The sequence below is a fragment of the Bicyclus anynana genome, chromosome 19 (assembly GCF_947172395.1).
Source record: "Bicyclus anynana chromosome 19, ilBicAnyn1.1, whole genome shotgun sequence".
Lineage (NCBI taxonomy): Eukaryota > Metazoa > Arthropoda > Insecta > Lepidoptera > Nymphalidae > Bicyclus > Bicyclus anynana.
The window spans coordinates 2140137-2164860 of record NC_069101.1 but is presented as its reverse complement, the minus strand read 5'-3'; the positions used below and the strand labels follow the sequence as shown (position 1 = coordinate 2164860).

The window sequence follows — 24724 nt, the reverse complement described above, 5'->3', positions numbered from 1 at the left end:
GTATTTGACCACTTTTTTGATAATTACTTGATAAAAAATATTTTAGACAATTACTTGATAAAAAATATTTTTTTTTTACCACACTTTGACTGAGAGTTTGTATTAATCTGTAATCTACATTTAGAAAACCTTGAGTCTGAGGCTATTAAGACATCTGTGCTATTAATGTCTATGGGACGGGAAAAACTTATATTCAGCGTTACCAATAAGTGGAAATCTCCCCAAATTGCAGGAACTTTCAACAATTGGAGTATTATTAGGGGAATGAGTAGGTAGGTATGTAGTAAGTATGCAGGGAATATTTAATTATGTATTTGCATCTACACTCAGTATTTTATATATATATATAAATAAGTGGGGTTTTCCTTCCTGACGCTATGTCAGATACAAGTTCGTAATTTGTCCTCTCGAGTGTAAGCAGTGCAGCATGGTTACACACGCCTTTAAGGGTTAAGCTTTTAATTTGTGTAAATGTTTGTCATACTTCAAATTACCGTTATGAAAATTGGACTATCAGTTAAATGAAAAAACTCATTTATTTTAATAATTTTGAAATTCTACCCCTATGAAGTTAAATAAGCAGGGGATGAAAGTGGTAGTCATGGTGTACCGTGTAGTACTTCCTCGTACAATCTCGATCTCAAAAAATGCTCTAGGTAGGTATTATTAATGTGCAGTGTAATGGGGTTAAAAAAGAAATGAAAATTTACTCATGTTCTGGCTGACGAACTCGCGGGCGTAGTATTGAATAAAATCAATTAAGTACAAAAATATTAAATTGAAATTTAGCAAAAGTTCTAGTAAATGTAAATCAAACGCATGAGGATAATGGGAGTTGGGATTACGCTTCTATTTTCAGGGAATTGTGATACTTTAGATGGGCAATGTTACTTAATTGTCAAGCTGATCGGCTGTCACTGTCAGTCATCATTATTTTTAGTTTGACGTTTGTGATCAAGTTATAAGAAGAAAGACGAAAATCGTAATTCCTGATTCATCGACTAATCTGGACTTGGACTAATAATTTAATTAATCGTCAGTATTTCCCAGTACTCAGTACTCACAATTTTTATTTGACGTCCGTGACTTCAACCGTATATCAACATTAAGATTTTGTTTGAACGATTGTTGATGTTGTTTCATTTAATCAGTTTTAGTTGTTTTGTAATTTGTTTGGTGTTATTGAATTAGATGTTATTTAAAACTGAAATAAAAAATAACTTATTGTAAGTGTTAATAAATAACAGGTACCTATTCAGTTAGAGTAAGTACCTACTATTTTAGTTTTTCCTCGCTCATATGCTCCTGTGTTAACACACAACACAATTTGTGATAACACATTACAAATTGTTTAATGTAAGTTTGATAATTTATACTTACCAAATACTCTTTCAAATAGGAAGTTAATTCCAAGTGTTAAAGCAGACTACAGAAATGTTTGAAACTTTGCAATATTTACAAGAGCTTGTCAAGAAATCCGGTACTGATGATAAAATATACGATGGTATGGCGAAAGATGATCTGTCTGAGATGGTAATGCCTGTGCTGAACATCTATAAATATACTATTGCTTTACCTGCTACATTAGAGTTTATTCACAAGAGTGATTCCAAGTCAACGTCGTTTCGCAACTTGGGGAATGATTTTTATAAAAGAGGCTATTATCAAAAAGCTTTGGCGTCGTACAATCAAGCGTTATTATATGCGTCGAAGAACTCAACAGAAATGAAACTTGGTTATAGTAATAGATCTGCATTATTCAGCACGTTACAATTGGGATCTGCCTGCATAAATGATATTGAAAAAGTATTTGCTATGGGTTGCCCCATTGAGATTAAGGAAAAGTTGATTAAAAGGAGAATGGAAGCACTCCCACTTCTGTTTGACGAAGAGTTGCATAAAAAAATTAAGAGCGGTGTGTCAAGAGATATTGCAGACCCAAATGCAACAAAATATAATAGCCTAATACCGTGTGTAAATTCTGATGTTAATATTGACAGTTCTACAGATAAGCCTAAAGTTGTTGCTTCTGCGAATATGAAAGTTGGTTCTGTTGTTGGATCAGAAACAGCATACGTAAGCCTCACATCGAGTCCAAACAATTTTGTCTCTTGTCATTTCTGCCAAAAAAAAGCATTGAATTTAATACCATGCGAAGGTTGCTGTTGTGCATTATTTTGTGATGAAGAATGTAAAAAGAAATGCATGGAAGAATATCATGAGGATGAGTGTAAAATTATAGATGCCATTGAAGATGGTTGCTTGCCTACAATCAATGTTGCAATAGCAGTTAAAGCATGCTTTAAATTAAGAAGATCCTGTAAATCATGGAATGAATTCATCACTGCCTCCAAAAATATGGGAAGCGACAGAATAAAATCTAGTTCTTTCAAAGAGATATATGGCACTAATAAGTATTCCATTTTATCTATCAACGATGATAGAGTTTTTGTACATGGCACCCTTTATAATTCCTGTTTTCTATGTGCTATTGTATTATATTGTCTAGATTTAACACCTTCGTATCTACCAAAGGACACTGTTGAAAGAGAACAATCCATAAAAGCACTGGCCAGAGTTATTATGTTCATAGCTACATACCAAAAAGTTTTTCCCATAATTCAAAATGAACATAACTTGAAATTGGATGAAAGCTATTATGCCGAAATAAAAAATAATGGATTATATCCATTTATTGCAAAATTGAAGCACTCTTGCAGTTCAAACTTAATGTTGGCCACCAATAATAATAGATTAGTAATGATAGCTATTCGGCCAATCAAAAAAGGGGATGAACTGACTGTACCTTTTTTGTAAGTCTTTTCTTTAAATATTTTGCACTCCTATAATTTGCTTAACTTGTACAGTTGTTAGCTGGAAAAACTACTAAAATGTAAGGTCAGGTTTTGTTTTCCTATAATAAAGACAGCTTTGATTATGTTTAAAGCTGGGTACAGATTGGTGCAATGCAACATCCAATGCAAGAATTTGATGTCCACGTTGCTGCAATGTATCACAAATGCTCATGATTTGGACGCCCCGCGCGCACGAACTGCGCCTGGGTCGGGCACGCTCCGAGCATTACAACTCGTGCGCGGCTCGATCAGAGATTTGCCAGTTTTTAGTACGAACACAAAGGGGCGCGTAGTGTGTGTAGGACTCGGCTTCGTGATTCGTAGTCAATGCGCGTACCGCGCTCGCCACACGTCCAAGGCAGCAGGGAACATGCAATGTAAGACAGAATATTACATTACATGTTGCATTGCACCAATCTGTACTGAGCTTAAAACAATAAGATATAGTTATATAACTTTTGAATAACATTTTATAAAAAACAACACACAATGGGGATGATGACTAGGTTTGAATATATTGATTGTTATTTTTTATTTTCAACATGGGAATCAAATTCAAGGGCTTTTTGTGAGAATTTCAAAATGGTATATCATGGCCATGTTAAAAAAAACTACAATTAGAAAAACGTTATTTATTAATTAATTGTCTATACAGTCGGAACCTATTAAAAAATGTAGACGAAAATCATTCTATTCAATATAATAGGTCCCAACTGTTTTCTATTGCTTTCTACACTTCTGGACTGAGCTTGTTTTTTTCTTTTCAGTTTTTGTATCATTTATGCAGTCGGGTTTTTTTTATTTGTTTAATTAATTAATTTATTTATTAAATGAACTATAAACATAAACAAAGATATTAGTAACTTTGTTTGAACGCCCATATACAAATTTAACGATCATTATGTACCTACGACGTCATTAATTCGTACCATTTTGTATGGGCGTTTTTCAGGGACTCGCGGCAGCGCCGCAAATCTGACCCTATACGCAGTTTAAGTCCCTGTAGCTCCGAAAGTAAAGATCGCAGAAACCATGTTACTTTTACAAAATTGCTATACTATTATCATACTCTTAATTTATATACAATTTAAAAAGTTGTCATCATCCCTACTGTAAATAAATTAGGGTATAAATGACATGCGTTTTCTACCTTCATTTTAAGGGTTCTGTAGTCCACAAGGAACCCTTATAGTTTAATCATGTCCGTCTGTCCGTCCGTCCGTCCGTCCGTAGCGCAGAGACTATTACTACTAGAAAGCTGTAAATTAGCATATGTACATTAAAAATGTGAACAAAGTCGTAAAATAAAATCTTGAAAAAAGTGGGGATGATTTTTTTTTTTTGATTTGGTAAGGGTATGTATATTACGGAACCCTACACTGCGCGTAGCCCGACACGCACTTGGCCGGTCTTTAATTTGTATGTTGACAAACATTCAACTTATTTAGCTTTTGTAAACGTATGTACCTACATAAAATAAAATTATCTATATATTTTCACAGATGGCCCAGACTTGATGCTCCTATACCCAAATGGATTCTGAATAAAAACTCATTTGTCAATTATGGAACCGTATGTGGATGCACCAGATGTGCTAATGATTCTGAAGATATAAAAAATAATGATCAGCTCTCCGAGTACCAAAGAGAATTTATCTCTCAACGTGTAGACCACAAAAACTACACACACGCAGAGATATCGAAAATTTTAGCAGTTCTTGACAATGTGCGTGACTCGAAAGTATACAATATTTTTTACCAATATTTCCGTACTAATATTAGTGTATTTGAACTTTTTAATGGTGGCAACATAGTTCTTGATAACAGTTTTGATAGAAAGTAGAAATTATCCATTTAGCCCGTATAGCCTAATAGGCCGTACAGACTACTTTAGTATTTTAGTTGAGTACGAACGATTTTTGGGCGGTAAATTAAAAAATCGTTCATGCTCTACTAAAATACTAAAGTAGTCCTAATGGAGATGATGACTAGGTTGGAATATATTGATTTTTATAATAAATTCGGATAAATAAGGTCAAAGTTAACTAATTTATACATAAAAAGCAAAGATTGACTGGGTATTTGCAAAAAAAATAAGATTATAAAATTTCAAAATCTAATAAAAATCTTTTATGGTTATTAGATAAAAATTCATACACTTTTAGCTTACTTACATTAAATGTGTCATTTTTCGAAAAATGAACTATTAACATAAACGCACAAATAACAAAGATATTAGTAATTTTGTTTGAACGCCCATACAAATCTAACGATCAGCGAGCCAACGACGTCACTAACTCGTGCCATTTTGTATGGAGCGTTTTTCAGGGATCCGCGGCAGCGCCGCAAATCTGACTCTTTAAATCCCTGTAGCTCCGAAAGTAATGATCGCAGATACCCTGTTCCTTTTACAAAATTGCTTTACTATTAGTATACTCTTAATTTATATACAATTTAAAAAACTGTCATCATCCCTATTTGGATTTCTATAGTAAACTAAGTACCAGCGCTTACAATCAGTTATCTAATGTAGGTACTTACATATGTAAGATTAGGAATGCTGCGCTGGTGCAGTGTAACAAATTCAAACAAGCCTGTGTTTAATCTTGCAAATTATATATAAATACTAATAATATATAAATTACGTGTTACATTGTTTGTCAGCGATGGACTCGTAAATTACTTGACCAATTTTAATCAATTTTGTTCACCGTCTGCAGTTTGATCCAACTTGAAAAATTGGATAGCTTAGGTAGGTACATCAAGGTTTCTCAAAATGGGGTACGCGAACGCCTAGGGATTTGCCATTCGACGGCAGGGGGTTCGCGACAAGATTTACGTAATGGAGGCTTGATAACTGATACCAAGTCAGAATTAAGGTTAAAATTGGCCTAAATTACTCCTAACATTGAATCCACTGGCGACTGTCACTTGGAAATTTTAACAGAGGTTCGTGGAGCCGAAAGTTTGAGAAACCCTGGCTTACATGATACATTTCAAGGGTGGGGTAGGGGAAGACTAGTGTTAGCGTAGGAGTAAGCCCTGAATGTTCCATTCGTCCTTTTTTTTATTTTTTTACTTTGATGTCCTTTTTTTTATTTTTTTACTTTGATGTCCTTTTTTTATCAACCCGTCTAGCAAAACAACGTTTGCTAACGGCCAGTTTCTTCATCGTAAGTAACAGTCAAAGTAACGTCATAAAGCAAAAGTGACTGTCTTAATCACGGAAAAATAAATACTACTGTAAAGTCTTCTTTACTACTGTAAAGTCTTCTTTACTACTGTAAAGTCTTCTTTACTACTGTTACTTTAGCTTCACATGAAGAAACTGGCTGTTAGTCAGCTAGTATTAATATCATATAAACTGTTGTAAAAGATAATAATCTGTACATACTTAAATATATTAGTTTTGTAGTAGTAAAAATTAACTTATTAAGAGCAATTGTTTCATTTATTTCTCTTGATGTGACCTAAACCTATCCTTATTTAATACATATCAATATCTAGCAGACTACTACTACTATTAGCTACTTCTTTTTTGAAGTCTGTAATAAAAAATAAATAATAAATTATGGCTTAGATAGTTTTTAGCTATGAGGTAATAAACGCTAGTAAAAAAGAAAGTAAGTACTTACGCGTTGAATTGAGAACCATCGTCTTATTTTAAAATCTGTAGTTTAAGTACAGATTAATCAATAATATACAGATGGAGCGTACGGAACACGACGGTGTCGTAGCCGCCCCAGATACGAAATTCAAACAGTAATACATTCTCGAGACAGTACAATTTTTAAATTATTTTTTTCGCATCAGTAATTTTCAATATTATTCAAGAAAAATGGCATCTTAAATGTTCTAATCTGTTTTTAAATATTTTAAATACTGTTCTTTTGTGAACAGCTTTTCTAAATTAAAGATAGCAGGGATTCGCTAGATGCAGGCAGCTCGATCATGATGTTTGGAAGTCGCTGTAAAAGGCTCATGTCCTGCAATGAACGTCCATCGGCTGGTATCGCGGGTAAAAGTTAGTATTCCAATATTTATATACTCTAATTTTGGGAATGCCATCTCATTTTTAAAAATTTGCCCGGTGATAACGGTCTTAGCTCTACCGATTTCAGAACGATTCAATTCATGACTTTTTAGGTGCCATGTGTCAAACTACATCGCAAAAAAAAACGTCACGCGGCAATTTCAATTGTCATTGTCAACTCATTTCTGTCAAGTGTCAGTGTCAATGTCATTAAATAGATGTTTTGAAATTCCAATCTGATACGAAATTCTACGAACCCGAAGTTTATGCAGAAATATTCAAAGTTTCGACTTTCGACGGAGGTGATGTGTATCGCGAGGTGCTAGTTCACGTAGTTTTCAAGTTACCAATATTTGTGTGGCCAGTACAAGATGGCCGGGGCGCCGCCTAAAGAACGATACATCCCCAATGGACTCAAGTTCGCCTTTGGAGGACTAGCCGGGTATTCATTCACCTTATTTTTATGACGATCAATGTCATTGCCGTGTTACCACAGGTTATTTGGTAACAGTTACATGTTTAAAATTCCGCCAATTTCAATTTTCATACTGTTAAAAATATTTCGATGGTCATCGAAGTAGATCGTTAAAATTTTTACTACTTACTATAAATTTGCATTGATGTTTGTAGCGAATTAGGAACTGAGTAGTAATTATTATGACCTCGAACATAATATTTCCAACTTGTTGTTGGTAATTATTATTAAGATTATGTAACACACTTTGTTGAAATACCTGGTTATAGTAATCAAGATCTAAAAATTCTTCTCAAATATTTTTGTATATTTTACGAATTTGTACGTAATCAATGTAGGTAGGTATGTTAAACATATGTTGTACCTTCTGGTGCAATTGTATGTTCAGAAGGTGTCCTGAGTTCAATAAACATGGTAAAAAGAGCTTATCATTTGTTATTATAAATTATGTTAATAACAATAGGAATATCTGGCAGGGTTGCAATGGCCTACAAAAAGTGCAAGAATTAAAAAGTTGTGGTCTACCCACCTACTCGGTCCATCTAGTACCGAGGACATCATGTGGGTTGCAGGGAAGTTTGGAATTCATGCAAGAGGCCTATATCCAGCATTGGAGTACATCCATCGGTTGTTAATGGTAATCTAGGGTTGCCTATATTTTTTCAGAAAAATACTTATAGTATTTGCAGACTTCGCTGTAATAAAACAAAGTATACTTAAATAAAATATAGTATTTTATAAAATAAGCAAAGAATCGACATTTATTTTTCATTTATTTATTACATTGCATTTTTTAAGATTTATTTGCCTCTTATGCCTTTTTACATTTGATTTTTAAATTTTTGAACCAAAGCAATTTTTTTTCCAATTTGATTGTTTAATGTTTGGAACCCAGTAAGATAGACAAGTTCGGACAGACTAGACACTATTGCATGTCAAAAACTAATGTTCATAAAGTTTTAAAATAAAAATTTTGTTTGTTAGAAACTATTTTTGTGTTGAAACTATAGTACTTTTGTGTACCATATGTTTCTTCAACAGTATATAGTACTCAGACCCAAAATATAGAACAATACTATACATTATAGTACTCTTGGCAATGCTTGATGATGATGCTGATGATATTGTGGCCACCTTCATTGCGTAGTGGGTCTAAGGTCCATATCCCCTCTCCTATAAAGAGGGAGCTTTGGCCATGTAGTGGGCAGTTAAAATAGACTGATAATGCTGACTAGCCTCATAAAGTTCATTGTACATACAACAAAAATGCCCTTGCAAAGGGAAATGCCCACTGGCCCATACGGCCCAGGGAACCCAGGTATACCCCATACCATATAAAAGTATATGAAGATGATAATATGATGTGTAAATATGGATCTGGTTAATGACTGGCACAATAAAAATATGTTTCTTGAAGAAAAATACATCTTTTTATCAATCCCCCAGGGCAAATGTTCTGAATTGAAGAAGCTTCTAAAACCTTCCAAACAAGAAAAAAACACACTAAGTTTTTAAACTCCTGCCTATTTCTGAATAAATAACTAAACAATATTGAAAATTATTAAATTCATGTTTGTGTTTGTTCTGCTGCTTTTTATTGTTACACCCATATAAATTACCATTCCATAATCACAGTTTTTATATTCGTTAAACTTTTATTTGATTAAGCTGTTTTTGAGTACTGATAAGACTAACATACAGTAATTACTTTCTGTATATTATCATAATTTGTAAATTAATTTCAGAATGGCGGCCACATGTGTAGTCCAGCCATTAGATTTGATCAAAACTCGGATGCAGCTGAGTGGCAGTGGTCGCACGTCGTTTGCTGTGGCCGGAGAGATAGTGGCCAGGGAAGGCTTCTTCTCACTGTACACAGGCCTCTCGGCAGGCCTTCTCCGACAGGCCACCTACACCACCACCAGACTCGGGATCTACAACCTTCTGTTTGATGCCTACAAAGAGTGAGTATTTCATCAAATCAAAATCAAAATCTTTACAAATGTCAGTTGACTATTTGTAAAGATTCTACCACCGGTTCAGAAGGCAGTTTCTGCTGAGAGAAACCGGCAAGAAACTCAATAGTTGCCCTTTTTTAAAAAATCATACAGTATTATAATTTACAATTGATGATAACATTACAATTTCTATAGTTTTACTTTTTGTGTGATCATCATCATCATCATATCAGCCGATGGATATCCACTACAGGACATAGGCCTTTTGTAGGGACTTCCAAACATCACAATACTGAGCCGCCTGCATCCAGCGAATCCCTTTGACTCTCTTGATGTTGTTAGTCCATCTCGTGGGGGGTCTACCAACACTGCGTTTTGTACTGAGGGGTGGCCCTTCCAGCAGCTTATTTTATAAGTGAGTACCAATGTCAACGATATTTTATGCTATAGGTATGTTACATGCTAACAAAATCACAGCAAAAAGTCCGAATTTAGCTATTCCCCAGAATATCTGGTATCGCAACATACCAAACTGATGTAGCTATTATTAACAGTAACATAGTTGGGATGTTTTGCTTTATTGCACAACTGTATCTTCAGAGGATTTCGAAGTTTGATGCATAACTACTTAAATAAGACGTAAATTCAGTAATATGAACGGAGACTAATATCTTAGCATTCCATTAATTCACCGTGCGGGTGCCGGGTCCGTCGCGTGGTGGAGAGAAAAACTCCGAGCGGAGTCCTGAACTTGTGACTACAGTATGTAGGGTTAAGAAATTCTTTGACGATCGATCAACACTCCCTGTTCTCTGCTCGTGTTGTTCTCCCTGCCTAGCCAAATTTGGTAAGAACTTACTTCTAAGACAATACAAAAGACGAAAGATATAGTCTAGAATTTATTATAATAAATTATGCAATGTTTTCTGCGATAACATTTACAATTGTAAGTAAAGTACCTTATTTATTTAGAATTATGTATTGTATGTTTCTAAAGTGTTATTCAAAATATATTAACTATATCTGATTGTTATATTAATCAAATTTATTATCATTAATTTGCGAACAAATTAATTAAAATTATTTATTAGGTGTAAATTGACTAGCGATTTATTTGTTGATTGCACAGCGACTTTCACTTTTGTATATAATCTGACAAGTACGTTGATAACACTTCCATGATATGTGGGCGACAGGGGGAAAGACTGCGCGGGTTAGAAATCATGCGTGCAGGCGTGCATCAGTCGTGGGTTTTTCATTCATCACTACACGCGCCCCGGCCCGCGCGCAACATCGGAATGTTACGACCGAAGTTGCTAAGCTATAGTTTAGCTATTCATGACGGTGGGGTTATTTTTGTTATATTACTGTAGCCCATACACAATTAAGAGCGCGCAGCGCGACGGTACGATATGGATAAAATTCGAAGCGCAAACGAAACGCCGAATTATGACTTTCACGTGAGGGAAAAGCACGGAGCGATTGACGCGCGACGCAAATTTTATGACGTGAGCGCCAAAACAATTTTTACCGAATTGCAAGTAAATTAAACAACATAACGAAAAACAAAATGGCCATGTTCAAGATATATACCTAATTTTCTATACAAAACAAAAATTTAAGAAAATAAGTTTGCTTTTCCTGAGATTGAAAGCAAAATGTGAGCAAAACATGTATTTTTCAAAAAAATAAACTATCGAGAAAAGTTTTACAAATTGTGTATTTTGTATAGTCATAACGAAGCTAACACTTCGAAATATCATTTACCCAAATATCAGGCTCCTAACTTTTTCAGAATCTGAGATCCAGAACCATTTGTAACTACCAAATTACATATTGCACACTCTTAAAGGCGCACTTACCAATAATCTCATACAGATTTATACGGAAGGTGGCCTTAGAATATTTGTCCACAGTGAAATTTAAAGGTAAGGCTAAGCAACAGTAAGGTCAACAAATGGACAAGGTTGATAATATTTAAGTTCGTAGATAAGGTTACACTAGTCACGCATTTAGCAAGCTTTTAATTAACTCTTGAGATTATAAATGTAAAATTTAGAGAGAAATAAAAGAACTTATTTATATACTTGGTAAAGACTAGAGGAGGCTTATGTCAACAGGCACTCTGAACCTACCCTAATATAATATATTTGTATTACTTTAATATAATATCACGGCTCTATATAGAGCCGTGATAGCCCAGTGGATATGACCTCTGCCTCCGATTCCGGAGGGTGTGGGTTCGAATCCGGTCCGGGGCATGCACCTCCAACTTTTCAGTTGTGTGCATTTTATATCACGTGTCTCAATCGGTGAAGGAAAACATCGTGAGGAAACCTGCATACCAGAGAATTATCTTAATTCTCTGCGTGTGTGAAGTCTGCCAATCCGCATTGGGCCAGCGTGGTGGACTATTGGCCTAACCCCTCTCATTCTGAGAGGAGACTCGAGCTCAGCAGTGAGCCGAATATGGGTTGATGACGACGAATATAATATATTTGTATTACTTAACTTGGGCCTTGGTCCACCAGCTCGCACAATGGGGATTGGCAGACTTCACACACATAGAGAATTAAGAAAATTCTCAGGTTTCCTCACGATGTTTTTGCTTCACCGTTTGAGACAAGTGATATTTAATTTCTCAAAATTTCCTCTCAGTCTGAGAGGAGACTCGTGCACAATGGTGAGCCGAATATGGGTTGATAATGATTACTTATTTTGTTAATTTCAGAATATAGGTCTTCTTATGATTTTTTATTATTAAGTAGCGGACGCTCGCGACTTCGTCTGCGTGAAAGTCAATGTAAACTTAACTACCCCTACTCCTACCCTACCCTTACCCTACCCTTAACCTACCCCTACCCTATTCTACCCTACCCTACCTCTATCCTACTCATTAAAGCTGCACACGCGACTGGAAGCTTTAAAAATGGAGTACCTTCTCCCGTTTTCCCAACATTTCCCTTCAATGCTCTGCTCCTATTGATCGTAGCGTGATGAAAAGTATTCTATAACCCGCCCAGGAGTATGAAGAACAATTGTACCAAGTTTCGTTAAAATCCGTCGAGTAGTTTTAGTTTCTATAACGAACATACAGACAGACAAAAATTTTACTGATTCCATTTTTGGCATCAGTATCGATCACTAATCACCCCCTCACCCCTGATAGTTATTTTGGAAATATAATTCATGTACAGAATTGACCTCTCTACAGATTTATTATAATATACAAAAGGAATTTAATTTTTAAACATAGGTACATAAAACCAAAATCAATATTGTACCCATTTACTTATTTATTGGCCAATAATTATGGCTATTTCACTATTTGTGTACAAACAAGTCGTAGCTGATAAACCTCGGAATGTTATGCAAGTATTATTTGGCACTGTTGCGATATCACGAAACGATTGCGGCCTTTAGCCTAAATGATAAAATTGTAGTACTTAATCACTCTTTCAATTTTTTATTTGATACTTTGCATGGCTTTTCTCCTTATATAATACTACTTGGTAGGTTTAATAAGAACTAGCGGACTTCGTCTCGCTCGACTCTCGAGAAACTCGATGTAGGTATACTTTCAGCCCATATTTCAACCCCTTCTAGTAATATTTTCGCATGTTTTATATACCTATAATAAATAGTCGTTCACTGATCATTTTACAAAAATATAACTCAACACAGGAACGATTTATACATTTTTCTTTCTTCTTTCTTCAAAAGAAACAAACCACTATTTCATAGGCCAACCCAGGAATCAAATTGAAACTATGATCTGTAGGCACCTCAGACCGATTACCATAAGACCTCACCTGCCTCGCTAAACGTTACCCCTCTGTCTAAAGTATATGATTGAGATAATAATAATAATAATAAATAATAAATAAGCCGTTTATTCCATACTAGCGGACGCCCGCGACTTCGTCCGCGTGGAATTCAGTTTTTCACAAATCCCGCGGGAACCATAGATTTTTCCGGGATGAAAAGCAAAAAAGAATTCCGGGTAGCCTATGTGTTAATCCAGATTAAAATCTATTTCCATTCCAAATTTCAGCCAAATCGCTTCAGTAGCCGCTGCGTAAAGGAACAAACATACTTACACACTTTCACATTTACACACAAACTTTCGCCTTTATAATGTTAGTGTTATTTACATTTCAAAAGTTGTTAGTAGTTTCTTAGCGAGTTTTTTTAATTATGTTAGTAATATAAGTCAGTATGTTCTTATTAAATATGGACCCCTGAAAGGATAAAGGCCTCCTCCATCTTCTTCCACAACTCCCTGTCTTTGCCAGATTTCATCCATTCGTTTCCGGCTATCTGAGTGATATCATCAGCCCACCGTCTGATTGGTCTTCCGACATTACTTTTCCTAATTGACCTTTCCATCCTGTTGTTTCAATAGTCCATCTTTTGTCATTATATGATCGAGATTTATAACGTGTTTATACAAACTGCGTCTATAGAATCAATAATTCATTGTGTTAGAATTATACGTGTGTACATTACGATTTCAATTTATAGTTGTGTTTAAGGTGAAGATATATTATTGGTGTTAAATATTTCCTATGCGTGAGTTTACCTCGACCCCCTCAAATAAGACACAATTTTGTTAATAAATTTGAGTACGATGCAAGTCCATAGGTAATTGATCTGAGGTAGCCACAACATCCTTAACCGCTGGACCAATGAGAATATATTGTTTACAACAAGAAATCATATTACCCATAAATAGAATATTATATCTAGAGTATTTGATAACGCTAAGTTGAGCAATACATTTGATAAAATGTGACTGTTCAAACATATTGATAAATCATTTATCTAATTTATCATGTCGGTGATAACTGCAACATATCCTTGCCAACGTTAAATGTAGGTCCTAAGTTTTAATAACTTTTTTTTTATTCTTTACAAGTTAGCCCTTGACCACAATCTCACCTGCCGGGCTAGCATGGGCAAGGGATAAAATTTTTATCCACCAATTATATCCACTGACTAAGGATATAAATCCACCGGTCATAGCATGGCCACAAGGGAAAGACAAATTAATCCCCGATTGACATTACGCGTGGAGATCTTTTCTAGTGGGTAGGGGTAGGGTAGGGGTAGGGTAGGGCAGGGGTAGGGCAGGGGTAGGGTAGGGGTAGGGCAGGGGTAGGGTAGGGGTAGAGGTAAAGAAGGGTAGAGTAGGGATAGAGAATAAGTGCACTTATGTCACAACGAAGCTTGACCGGGTCCGCTAGTATGATAGATACTATAGATACCTACTACAAACCACCGCAAAAAACAATCACCAAACAAAACAATGCCAACAGTAAACAGATAAATAATATGCACAAAATAACCAAATATTATCAAATTTACGTTTATTTCGGACTATTAATATACCTAATGCCAATTTATAAGATATATACAAATGGGTTGACAAGTCTTTCCCTCCGTTTATCCACCGGGGATATTATATCCACCGACGTGCCCATGCGCGGTGAGTGGATAAAACGAGTGTGGGGGATAAACGTTTTATCCTCTCCCCGTGGATAAATTTCTCCCTTGCCCGTGCTAGCCCTGCTGATGGTAAGTGATGATGCAATCTAAGATGGAAACGGGTTAACTTGTTAGGAGTAGGATGAAAATACACACCCATTTCGGTTTCTACACGACATTGTACCGGAACACTAAGTTGCTGGAGGTACTTTGCCGGTAGGGTGGTAACTAGCCACGGCCGAAGCCTCCCACAAGCCAATCTGGACTCTCCCATCTGGACTCTGGACCAATTAAGAAAACTCAAACGGCCTACCACTGCGCCACGGAGGCCGTCAAACAGTCGCCGTCATTTTAGTTTTTGTAATTTCTAGCGAACGAAGCGGGTATCTGTTGGTTATTTGTATTAAGTATACTAAATACGCTTAATATGAAATTAGGTAAGCACGGAATTATATTTAACAACATACCGCAAATTATACACACGCGTGCCCGAAAGATTAGTGCCAGACATTGAGTTATTTACTTCGTATTAGAGAAGACACCAATCATCAATATGTCTATTACGTAAATCTTACAAATGCGGAGATATCGCCGCAGTTCATAGTTTCTTGCTACCTTACTATGTAAGCGCTATGTACGTCTTAGTCGCAAGAAAAAAAACCTACAGACGAATTGAGAACCCTCCTTTTTTGAAGTCGATTACAATAATGTTAAGTAATCGATCTAGCGCTGCATATTCTTTCAATTACTGTATCTTTTAAATATGACCAATATTTCCCTTCCCCTTGAATTAGTCGGTAAAGTTTGGTTAGGAGTGTGTGTATGATATAGTTCAGCGGTGCCGTGTATCGGTGAAGTCAGACATCAACATTCAGACTACCTGGATTTTCTCCTACAATAAAAAAATATATATTCCAGCGGGCGGGGACCACGACCTCTCGATAATGAGTCGGGTCCTTAATCGTGAAGCTATTAAAGCTTAATTTTAATAGTATGAGAGGTCATGACCAATGTATTATCGCTAGCTTGCGCAGTACTCTTCTCTAGTACGTAGTAACTCTATGGTGCATAACGCACATTTACCGAGCTTCTTTATTTTCATTGCGACATTGCGTCCTACTTAGGTATTTCAGTTTTTTTATCACTATCCAGATTCGTTTAGTCGTTTAGAAATTAAGGGAAATTAACTGACTGACTCGACTTTGTTTTGTACAAAGACTTCACTTACAATAAATTATACTTAAAAGTATATTATATCGTAGCAAATAGTAGTCTGCGACGGATATGACGTCAGGTGTCGTGACTTGTTTTCCTAAAGAGTAGGGATTTAGAGAAGGGTAGCGATCAGTTGGCGGGAACGACTTGCGATATAAGGCGCTCGTCGTCCACGTGGCGTTCGAGCCGTCCACATTACTTATTGTGTAATTCATTATGGGTTACTTGGGATAGGCGGGAAGAGTGACTTGAGTGGAAAAGGGGAGTGTTTGTTAACTGTCAATGGATCATTTAATCCTACACACAACGTTCACAAGTGCGTGACTCCACTCAAGGTCAATGCTCTGCCATTCTAGGTTCTTATTTTGGTTACAGTTTGATTTGTTACTTAATTTGTCCTGACAAATGTTGTGTATCATTTCACCTTTGTTCGACATTGGTTTTCTTATTTTTGTAATCCATTTCTGAGTCTGCTAAAAATATTGTATACGAACAATGGTTTCTTGAAAACAATAGTTTCTTGATAACAATAAGTTCATTACCAGTCGTTTAGACACTATTATATGCATGTCCACATAAGCGTCTATGTTAGTTCAACGAACTATGCGTATAATTTATGTTAGTACTAATAGGTACAATCTATTTATAGTTCTTCTATTGCCATTTATATTTTATATTATTTTATAACAAGTTTTTTTTTACGTGACAACGTCTTTTATTTCGATGAAGCCTGCACACTCGAAAAAAGATGACGTCATGCGACGTTCCCTCGCTCTAGGGTTGCCAACTTATACAACAAGAAATGACGTATATTCTGGTCTATGAAGATTATTAAACAGTATTTTAGAAAAACGAACAGTATTTTATTTATTTATTGTCTTAAATACGTTAATTAAAATGTTCTTTTGAAAAATGCAACCATTCCATCACTATTTTCTGACGTTGTCACGTAAAACTATCTTCAGTAAACCGTCTTTACAGACAATCGTTTTTTTTATAAAGAGTTTTTATACCTTACAAATATGACCAAAATTTCCACTTCCCTTTTGGGAATCCCGGTTGTTTATGATGATGATGGTTGAATAAGATGAAACAGCTATCTAAGCACTCATACCACGAGCTACGCTTACTTTGGGACTATTTATTGATGTGTGTATTGTTATTATATAATGATTTATTTATTTTGCTATCATCCGCGAAAAGTCGACAAACCCATGCGAATTGCACGTTGTAGAGTCAACATCTCCTGAGGATGCTCCGGTTTCGGGGTGAAACGTACGTAGAGAGTATTTTGTCGGACCTGGGTAACGTTGTCGCATGGGTTCGTCGACTTTTCGCGGATGATAGCAAAATAAATAAATCATTATATAATCATGATGAACTTCCGCAAAGTAACGCCTGCTTCTATTTAATAGTGTGTATTGTTCTCTGTGTCTTTGTGACTGTATTAATGCGTGTGTCACCTTTAGTCAAAATGGCTTACAACCACGGCCTCCCTTCAAACATATTTCGTGTACATACCAATCAAAATAACCAAACTTCTGATTTCCAGACGCAACGCGGGCGCCACACCAGGCTTTGCCATGAAAATGTTCCTGGGAGTCGCGGCTGGATCCGTCGGCGCCTTCGTCGGGACTCCAGCTGAGGTCTGTATCTATCGTAGGAACCCTCAGACGAATTATATAGGGACCTGCCTCGCTAAAGTTACGTTACGCCTCTGTCAAAGTAGAAGATCGACGATCTAACGCATTTTCAAAAACTGGACTTATAGCCACGTCGATTCTCTTTCTTCAAACGCTAACGCTTAAGCCGGATTTATGTTTGTCTAACGTGTTGTGTTGTGACGAATCAGAACAGAATCGGTTTCATACATGTTGTATGCGGCACATCAAAAGGCATAACGACATGTCACAACACATAAGTGTAAACGATGCCATATAAAATGTATGAGACCGATTCTCTTCTGATGCGTCACGACACGACACGTCAGACAAATATAAATCCGGCTTTAGAAAACTAGAAAAATATATGGGAATGACAGATCTGATCGACAACTTGATCACGTGACCTGTCGATGGCAAATGTCATTCCTATACATTTTTGAATTTTCGAAGCGTTTGCGATCGTAGATAGACAATTGACGTATCACTACAGGTCCTGTTTCTATAGAATCGATGTGTTATTATTATAATCGTTTTTATCATGTAAAAATCTCAAATCAGTTTAAGTTGACAATGATAGGTATCCAATCTCAAATTGCCGGCTGGACCAATTGAGATTTTCTTAATTGGTCCAGGTCTGGCTGGTGGGATGCTTCCGCCGTGGCTAGTTACCACCCTACCGGCAAAGACGTACCGCCAAGCGATTTAGCGTTCCGGTACGATGCCGTGTAGCAACTGAAAGAGGTGTGAATTTTCATCCTCCTCCTAACAAGTTAGCTTGCTTCCATCTTAGATTGCATCATCACTTACCATCAGATGAGATTGTAGTCAAGGGTTAACTTGTAAAGAATAAAAAAATATATATTTTCAGTTTATATTAATTTATTTCTATATCGTTTCCAGGTAGCTTTAATTCGAATGACAGCCGACGGCAGACTGCCTAAGGAACAACGGAGAAACTATAAAAATGTTATGGATGCACTAATAAGGTAAACACAATGATCTGAGACTCGGTCTCTAACTATGGGCCTCATATAAAGACTCGAGAGTCGCTCAGTGGGCGATGTAGCGACCTAAATATGCTTAGGGTTCATTTACACGAGCAGCACGTTGCTAACGGCAACTGGCAGCAGTCGACTGCCGTTGACTGCCGTCGTCTGCCGCCGTGACGTCACCAGTCGTCAATAGTTGCTGCACGTGTAAATGAACCCTTAAAGTATCGGCTCGAGACTGTGGTTGTATATGAGGTAAATGAAATTTTAGTTAATTGGATCCCATTGTAGTGTAGTTCTCTTTTACCATAGGTAAAAGTGGAAAACATTACAGGAGGCTTTTAACCTCAGACGGTCGATATAAAAAGTGGAAGTAAAAAAATGTAAATGTAAAAAATTAATAAATTTTTGGAGTTTACTCCTTATGGATCGATTTTTCATATATAACCCCCGGTATGAAAAAAATATGGGCAGTAAAATTCGATGAACGAATGACAGCGATACGTTTTTTGTGCGCACCTTTCACCATTCTCTGCCGCCAACAGCGTGCACATGTGTTTGGGCGCGCACGCCGCGGCTTGCTGCTCCTCGATTGCGCACATTTCACTTTTGAGATTTGATACGTACATAGTGTATGCTGCGGGGCAACATACACTATTTAGACAGTCGATCTGAAAGAGTAAACTCGAGTAAACCATTCGTGCGTCGGAGCTGACACACACTTTTTTTTTTTAATTAATTTTAAGATTTTGAGATGTGTTAATTTTTATTTTATATGACATTAAATATTATTCCCGTATTCCTACGGGTACGGGAACCTCGCTGGTGAAACCGCGCGGCGTCAGCTAGTCACATCACACTTCACACTAATATTACAAATGCGAAAATTTGTGTGTAAGTGTGAACGTGTGTAAGTGTGTATGTTTGTTCCTCATTTACGCTGCGGCTACTGAAGCGATTTGGCTGAAATTTGGAATTGAAATAGATTTTACTCTGAATTAACACATAGGCTACTTTCATCCCGGAAAAATCCATGGTTCCCGCGGGATTTGTGAAAAACTGAATTCCACGCGGACTAAGTCGCGGGCGTCCTCTAGTTATTGTATATTGTTGTACAGGATAGTGCGCGAGGAGGGGGTGCTGAAGCTCTGGCGAGGGGCCACGCCCACTGTTGGGCGCGCCATGGTGGTCAACGCGGCGCAGCTCAGCACCTACTCACAGGTACGTGACTTACCCACCATCAGTGGTGAAAGAAAGAAAAATAAATGTCAACCACTTATCTGTATCAGAAACACAAAAACATTAATTTACTTTATTAGTAATACTGGCTGTTTTGGTGCATTTGATTTAAAAAAAACAAACTTCGTTATCTGTGCAAAAATGACAAACGTGTCAAAATATAAACAGGCAAAGATGCAAATTCGTTTTCAGAAAGTGTCAAAGTGTGTTTCCTCGCAAATGTGTTACAAAACGTCGTATGACATACGTGCGCTTTGATAATTACAGCCTCTGCTTCCTTACCTCTCGCCTTTGGCTCGAACTGTAATATCTGACCTGCCTCGCTAGACGTTACTTTTCTGTCAAAGTATATGATCAACGATCTAATGCGATTATAAAAAGTCTCTATAGAATCGATGTTAAAAAGTTGTAATCATGTTCGTCGGTTAAAGAGCTCCGTAAAAATACCTATTTGTGTAATTGAATTGTGTAAAAACGGACAAAAACTTCTAGCTTAGTAAAAGATATATACAAAATCTAAGCTCGTTTTCCTCAGAAAATGACAGACAATTTTGTTCGTGACTGTGAGTGCGATACAGGTCCTTCTATAATTGGTCTGAGATACTAATATTATAAAGCTGAAGAGTTTGTTAGTTTGATTGAACGCGCTAATCTCAGGAACTACTGGTCCGATTTGAAAAATTCTTTTAGTGTTACATAGCCCATTTATCGAGGAAGGCTATATTATCCCCGTATTCCTACGGGAACGTGAACCACGCGGGTGAAACTGCGTGGCGTCAGCTAGTGTACTATAGCACGCTAACAATACACATACAACAGGCTAGAGAGGTGTTCGTGGGGTACGTGCCCGACGGTATCCCGCTGCACTTCTGCGCCTCCATGGTGTCCGGCCTCGTCACCACCATCGCCTCCATGCCCGTGGACATCATCAAGACACGGTCAGTAGTACATTCACTAGTAGCTTCGACAAAAAATCTTTTAAAATTAATTAAACAAATAAAAAAACCCGACTGCATAAATTATACAAAAACTGAAAAGAAAAAAAACAAGCTCAGTCCAGAAGTGTAGAAAGCAATTAAAAAACAGTCGGGACCTACTATACTATGCACAAAAATTAAGGGAGCAGAAAAAAAATCCAAATTTTTGGGGGATTTTCAACAGGCTGTAACTTATACAAAAATGGTCGTACAGCAAAAAAATAAAAAGCAAATTGTAGCTCTAAGTGTTTAGTTTTTGGATCTGAGTTTGAAAATTTTTTTTTGAAAATATTTTTCGAGTAATCATAAGAAAACCACCGAAAAAAAAATTTTCGAAATTGTTTTGGTTTTTTTTTTAATCTACGGACGTGGAAAAAATTTTTTCGACTCAACCTCCATATGGACCGGATAGCTTTGTTTATTCAGATTTAATTTCGTTTTTTTTAAATCTCGATACGAGCATTTCTCGCTGAGATATCGATGTTTGAATGGAAAAAGATCATTTTGTCTTTGATTACCAATATCTCAGCAACCAATGATCGCACAGAAATTTTGAGGTTGGTTTCAAAAACTTGAATAAACTCTCTACAAGGATTGGCAATTGAATTTTGAAAAAAAAATTTTTTTTCAATCATTACATGAATTTGAAAAAGCATCCAAAAAAGGGCTTTTTGTCGTTTTTTGGAAAATCAAGCGCCCAATCAAAAATATTGCGGAAACCACTGACGTTAAGTGTGCCTTTTACTGTTCAATATACCCACAAAAACCCTACAAAGTTTTAATTCAATACAGCCAACCGTTTTTTTTTCCCACTTGATCGAATTTTTGAAAAAATTAAAGGAGCAAGAATTTCGCTCTGAAAATGTCATAATTTACGCTTTTGTGCTTGCGCACGTGTATGTGTGTGTTCCACAGTATTTTGTGACTCCAAACTCACTCTCCGAAGATGTATGTGTGTGTGTGTGTGTGTGTGTGGAAGTGACGAACCACAGGGTCTCAATCTCTGATAAAACCACACACAAATGTATGTGTGTGTTCCACAGTATTTTGTGACTCCAAACTCACTCTCCGAAGATGTATGTGTGTGTGTGTGTGTGTGTGTGGAAGTGACGAACCACAGGGTCTCAATCTCTGATAAAACCACACACATACACGTGCGCAAGCACAAAAGCGTAAATTATGACATTTTCAGAACGAAATTCTTGCTCCTTTAATTTTTTCAAAAATTCGATCAAGTGGGAAAAAAAAACGGTTGGCTGGATTGAATTGAAACTTTATAGGGTTTTTTGGGTATATTGAACAGTAAAAGGCACACTTAACGTCAGTGGTTTCCGCAATATTTTTGATTGGGCGCTTGATTTTCCAAAAAACGACAAAAAGCCCTTTTTTGGATGCTTTTTCAAATTCATGTAATGATTGAAAAAAATTTTTTTTTTCAAAATTCAATTGCTAATCCTTGTAGAGAGTTTATTCAAGTTTTTGAAACCAACCTCAAAATTTCTGTGCGATCATTGGTTGCTGAGATATTGGTAATCAAAGACAAAATGATCTTTTTCCATTCAAACATCGATATCTCAGCGAGAAATACTCGTATCGAGATTTAAAAAAAACGAAATTAAATCTGAATAAACAAGCTATCCGGTCCATATGGAGGTTGAGTCGAAAAAATTTTTTCCACGTCCGTAGATTAAAAAAGAAACCAAAAAAATTTCGAAAATTTTTTTTTCGGTGGTTTTCTTATGATTACTCGAAAAATATTTTCAAAAAAAAATTTTCAAACTCAGATCCAAAAACTAAACACTTAAGCTACAATTTGCTTTTTATTTTTTTGCTGTACGACCATTTTTGTATAAGTTACAGCCTGTTGAAAATCCCCCAAAAATTTGGATTTTTTTTCTGCTCCCTTAATTTTTGTGCATAGTATATATTGAATAGAATGATTTTCGTCTACATTTTTTTACAGGGCCCGACTGTTTTCTAAAGAAAAACTGTTTTGAAGGAGACACTATCTCCTTCAAAACCCCCTAACCCTATCGCGTAACAGTATTTTTGCAACCTCCATTAATTAAATATTGTTTCGTTTCCCTTCAGTAATTGATTGCTATCAAATAAACTATAGAAACACTAATACCACTCAGAATAATGGATAGGATATGCCAATAAATGATTTTAATGTACTTTAGTTGTGCATCCAATCCTGTATCGTTCCCAGCATCCAGAACGCGGCGAAGGGCCAGTCGCAGCTGTCGGTGGTGACGAGTCTGCTCAAGGACGAGGGCGTGCTGTCGCTGTGGAAGGGCTTCCTGCCGTACTACGCGCGCCTCGGGCCGCACACCGTGCTCACGTTCATCTTCCTCGAGCAGATGAACTCCGCGTACTTCAAGTACACGTAGATACACGCAGGTGAGTGATAACCCAGGGACAGAACGCGGCGAAGGGCCAGTCGCAGCTGTCGGTGGTGACGAGTCTGCTCAAGGACGAGGGCGTGCTGTCGCTGTGGAAGGGCTTCCTGCCGTACTACGCGCGCCTCGGGCCGCACACCGTGCTCACGTTCATCTTCCTCGAGCAGATGAACTCCGCGTACTTCAAGTACACGTAGATACACGCAGGTGAGTGATAACCCAGGGACAGAACGCGGCGAAGGGCCAGTCGCAGCTGTCGGTGGTGACGAGTCTGCTTAAGGACGAGGGCGTGCTGTCCTGTGTAAACAGTCATTTAGGCCACGCCCCTGGGTACGTTGGTTTCGATACAAAGAATTGGCACTTTATAAATCTAGTTACCTCTTATATCTGTGGGTTTGTCTGTGCAATTATGGATAAAGTTATAGAAACGAGAAACTACCGGATACATATTATGAAAGATGGCATTCTAGACATCTTTCGAGCGTGTCATCGTCCTGGGGAGTCCCTCAGGCATATTGTGTCTAAATCAAATCAAAAGACAATCAAGTAGCCCAAATAATCCACCAACAGCTTGCTCTTCAGTATTACCTTATCGATTCTGAGATGCCTTACTATACCGACCCAGCGTCAGTTCTTGAAAATAGCAGTGCATTGTTCTACTGGGACCGGACGATTATCACTGACAGGTATATTGTTGCCAATAGAGCTGATATAGTGCTAGTCGATAGGTCGGTGTATCGTGCAATAATAGGCTACTCGCCTGCTGTACAAAACTAAGAAGATTTTTTGCATAGAGGCAGTTTAGATGCCTAGAAACTCTAATCACATTTTTATTTGTGAAAATAATCTCGTAATTGAAATATTTTTATACAACAAAATTGTATTTTTATCACGTCACCGCAAACGCCAATCATAAACTGTAACGTCATTCGCTACAAGTCATTGGTTTGTGATTGGCGCTTGCGATGACGTGATATAATAACATCACTGCAAACGCCAATCTCTATGAATGACGTTACTTGCTAATGTGCTGTGTTTCGGCGACAAAAATTTTACGTAGATATTTTTTCATTTATATTAATTTTTTTAAAGATTATCATTGACGGGACAAAATAAAATATAGCTTTTAATACTTCCATAATTCAGTTTAAACATTGTTTACAAAAGAGGCAAGTAGCCTATTGTTGTTATTACTTTGACCTTGCTTAAAATCTACACAGCGTCTCACAAGCTACACAGCATCTTCGCCGGCGAAGACGAGGTCCCCGATATCTGACGTCACCCAGACGTGGGCTTTTTAACTCACGATCTCGGGGGCGCCCGGACTGATACACTCAGGCCAAAACACCCTTCCCGAACGGCCCTCTAAGTCGAGGCCCGAGTCTCAGAGGAGACGCCCTTAGAGAGTCGTTCCGCCCACTACTTTCTTCT

At 37.0% G+C, this 24724-nt stretch overlaps 2 protein-coding genes across 2 annotated transcripts; both read left to right on the top strand.

The window, feature by feature from the left end:
• The first annotated feature begins 112 nt into the window (after positions 1-112).
• On the top strand, positions 113-6292 carry LOC112054646 (SET and MYND domain-containing protein 4). Its single transcript, XM_052887444.1, has 2 exons — positions 113-2813; positions 4358-6292. Exons 1-2 carry the CDS (start codon positions 1435-1437, stop codon positions 4695-4697), a joined length of 1719 nt encoding a protein of 572 aa, XP_052743404.1. The 5' UTR covers positions 113-1434; the 3' UTR covers positions 4698-6292.
• An 800-nt stretch (positions 6293-7092) lies between these two features.
• Positions 7093-23500, top strand: LOC112056261 (mitochondrial 2-oxoglutarate/malate carrier protein). Its single transcript, XM_052887443.1, has 7 exons — positions 7093-7329; positions 9108-9326; positions 17575-17668; positions 18587-18672; positions 19794-19896; positions 20734-20852; positions 23104-23500. Exons 1-7 carry the CDS (start codon positions 7259-7261, stop codon positions 23282-23284), a joined length of 873 nt encoding a protein of 290 aa, XP_052743403.1. The 5' UTR covers positions 7093-7258; the 3' UTR covers positions 23285-23500.
• Positions 23501-24724: the final 1224 nt, after the last annotated feature.

Excerpts from the sequence above, each read along its gene's own strand:
- LOC112054646 (XM_052887444.1), top strand. The coding sequence starts at position 1,435 with ATGTTTGAAACTTTGCAATATTTACAAGAGCTTGTCAAGAAATCCGGT. Across the intron at positions 2,814-4,357 it reads GAACTGACTGTACCTTTTTT|ATGGCCCAGACTTGATGCTC; the intron begins GTAAGTCTTTTC and ends ATATTTTCACAG.
- LOC112056261 (XM_052887443.1), top strand. The coding sequence starts at position 7,259 with ATGGCCGGGGCGCCGCCTAAAGAACGATACATCCCCAATGGACTCAAG. Across the intron at positions 18,673-19,793 it reads GTTATGGATGCACTAATAAG|GATAGTGCGCGAGGAGGGGG; the intron begins GTAAACACAATG and ends ATTGTTGTACAG. Across the intron at positions 20,853-23,103 it reads GTGGACATCATCAAGACACG|CATCCAGAACGCGGCGAAGG; the intron begins GTCAGTAGTACA and ends TATCGTTCCCAG.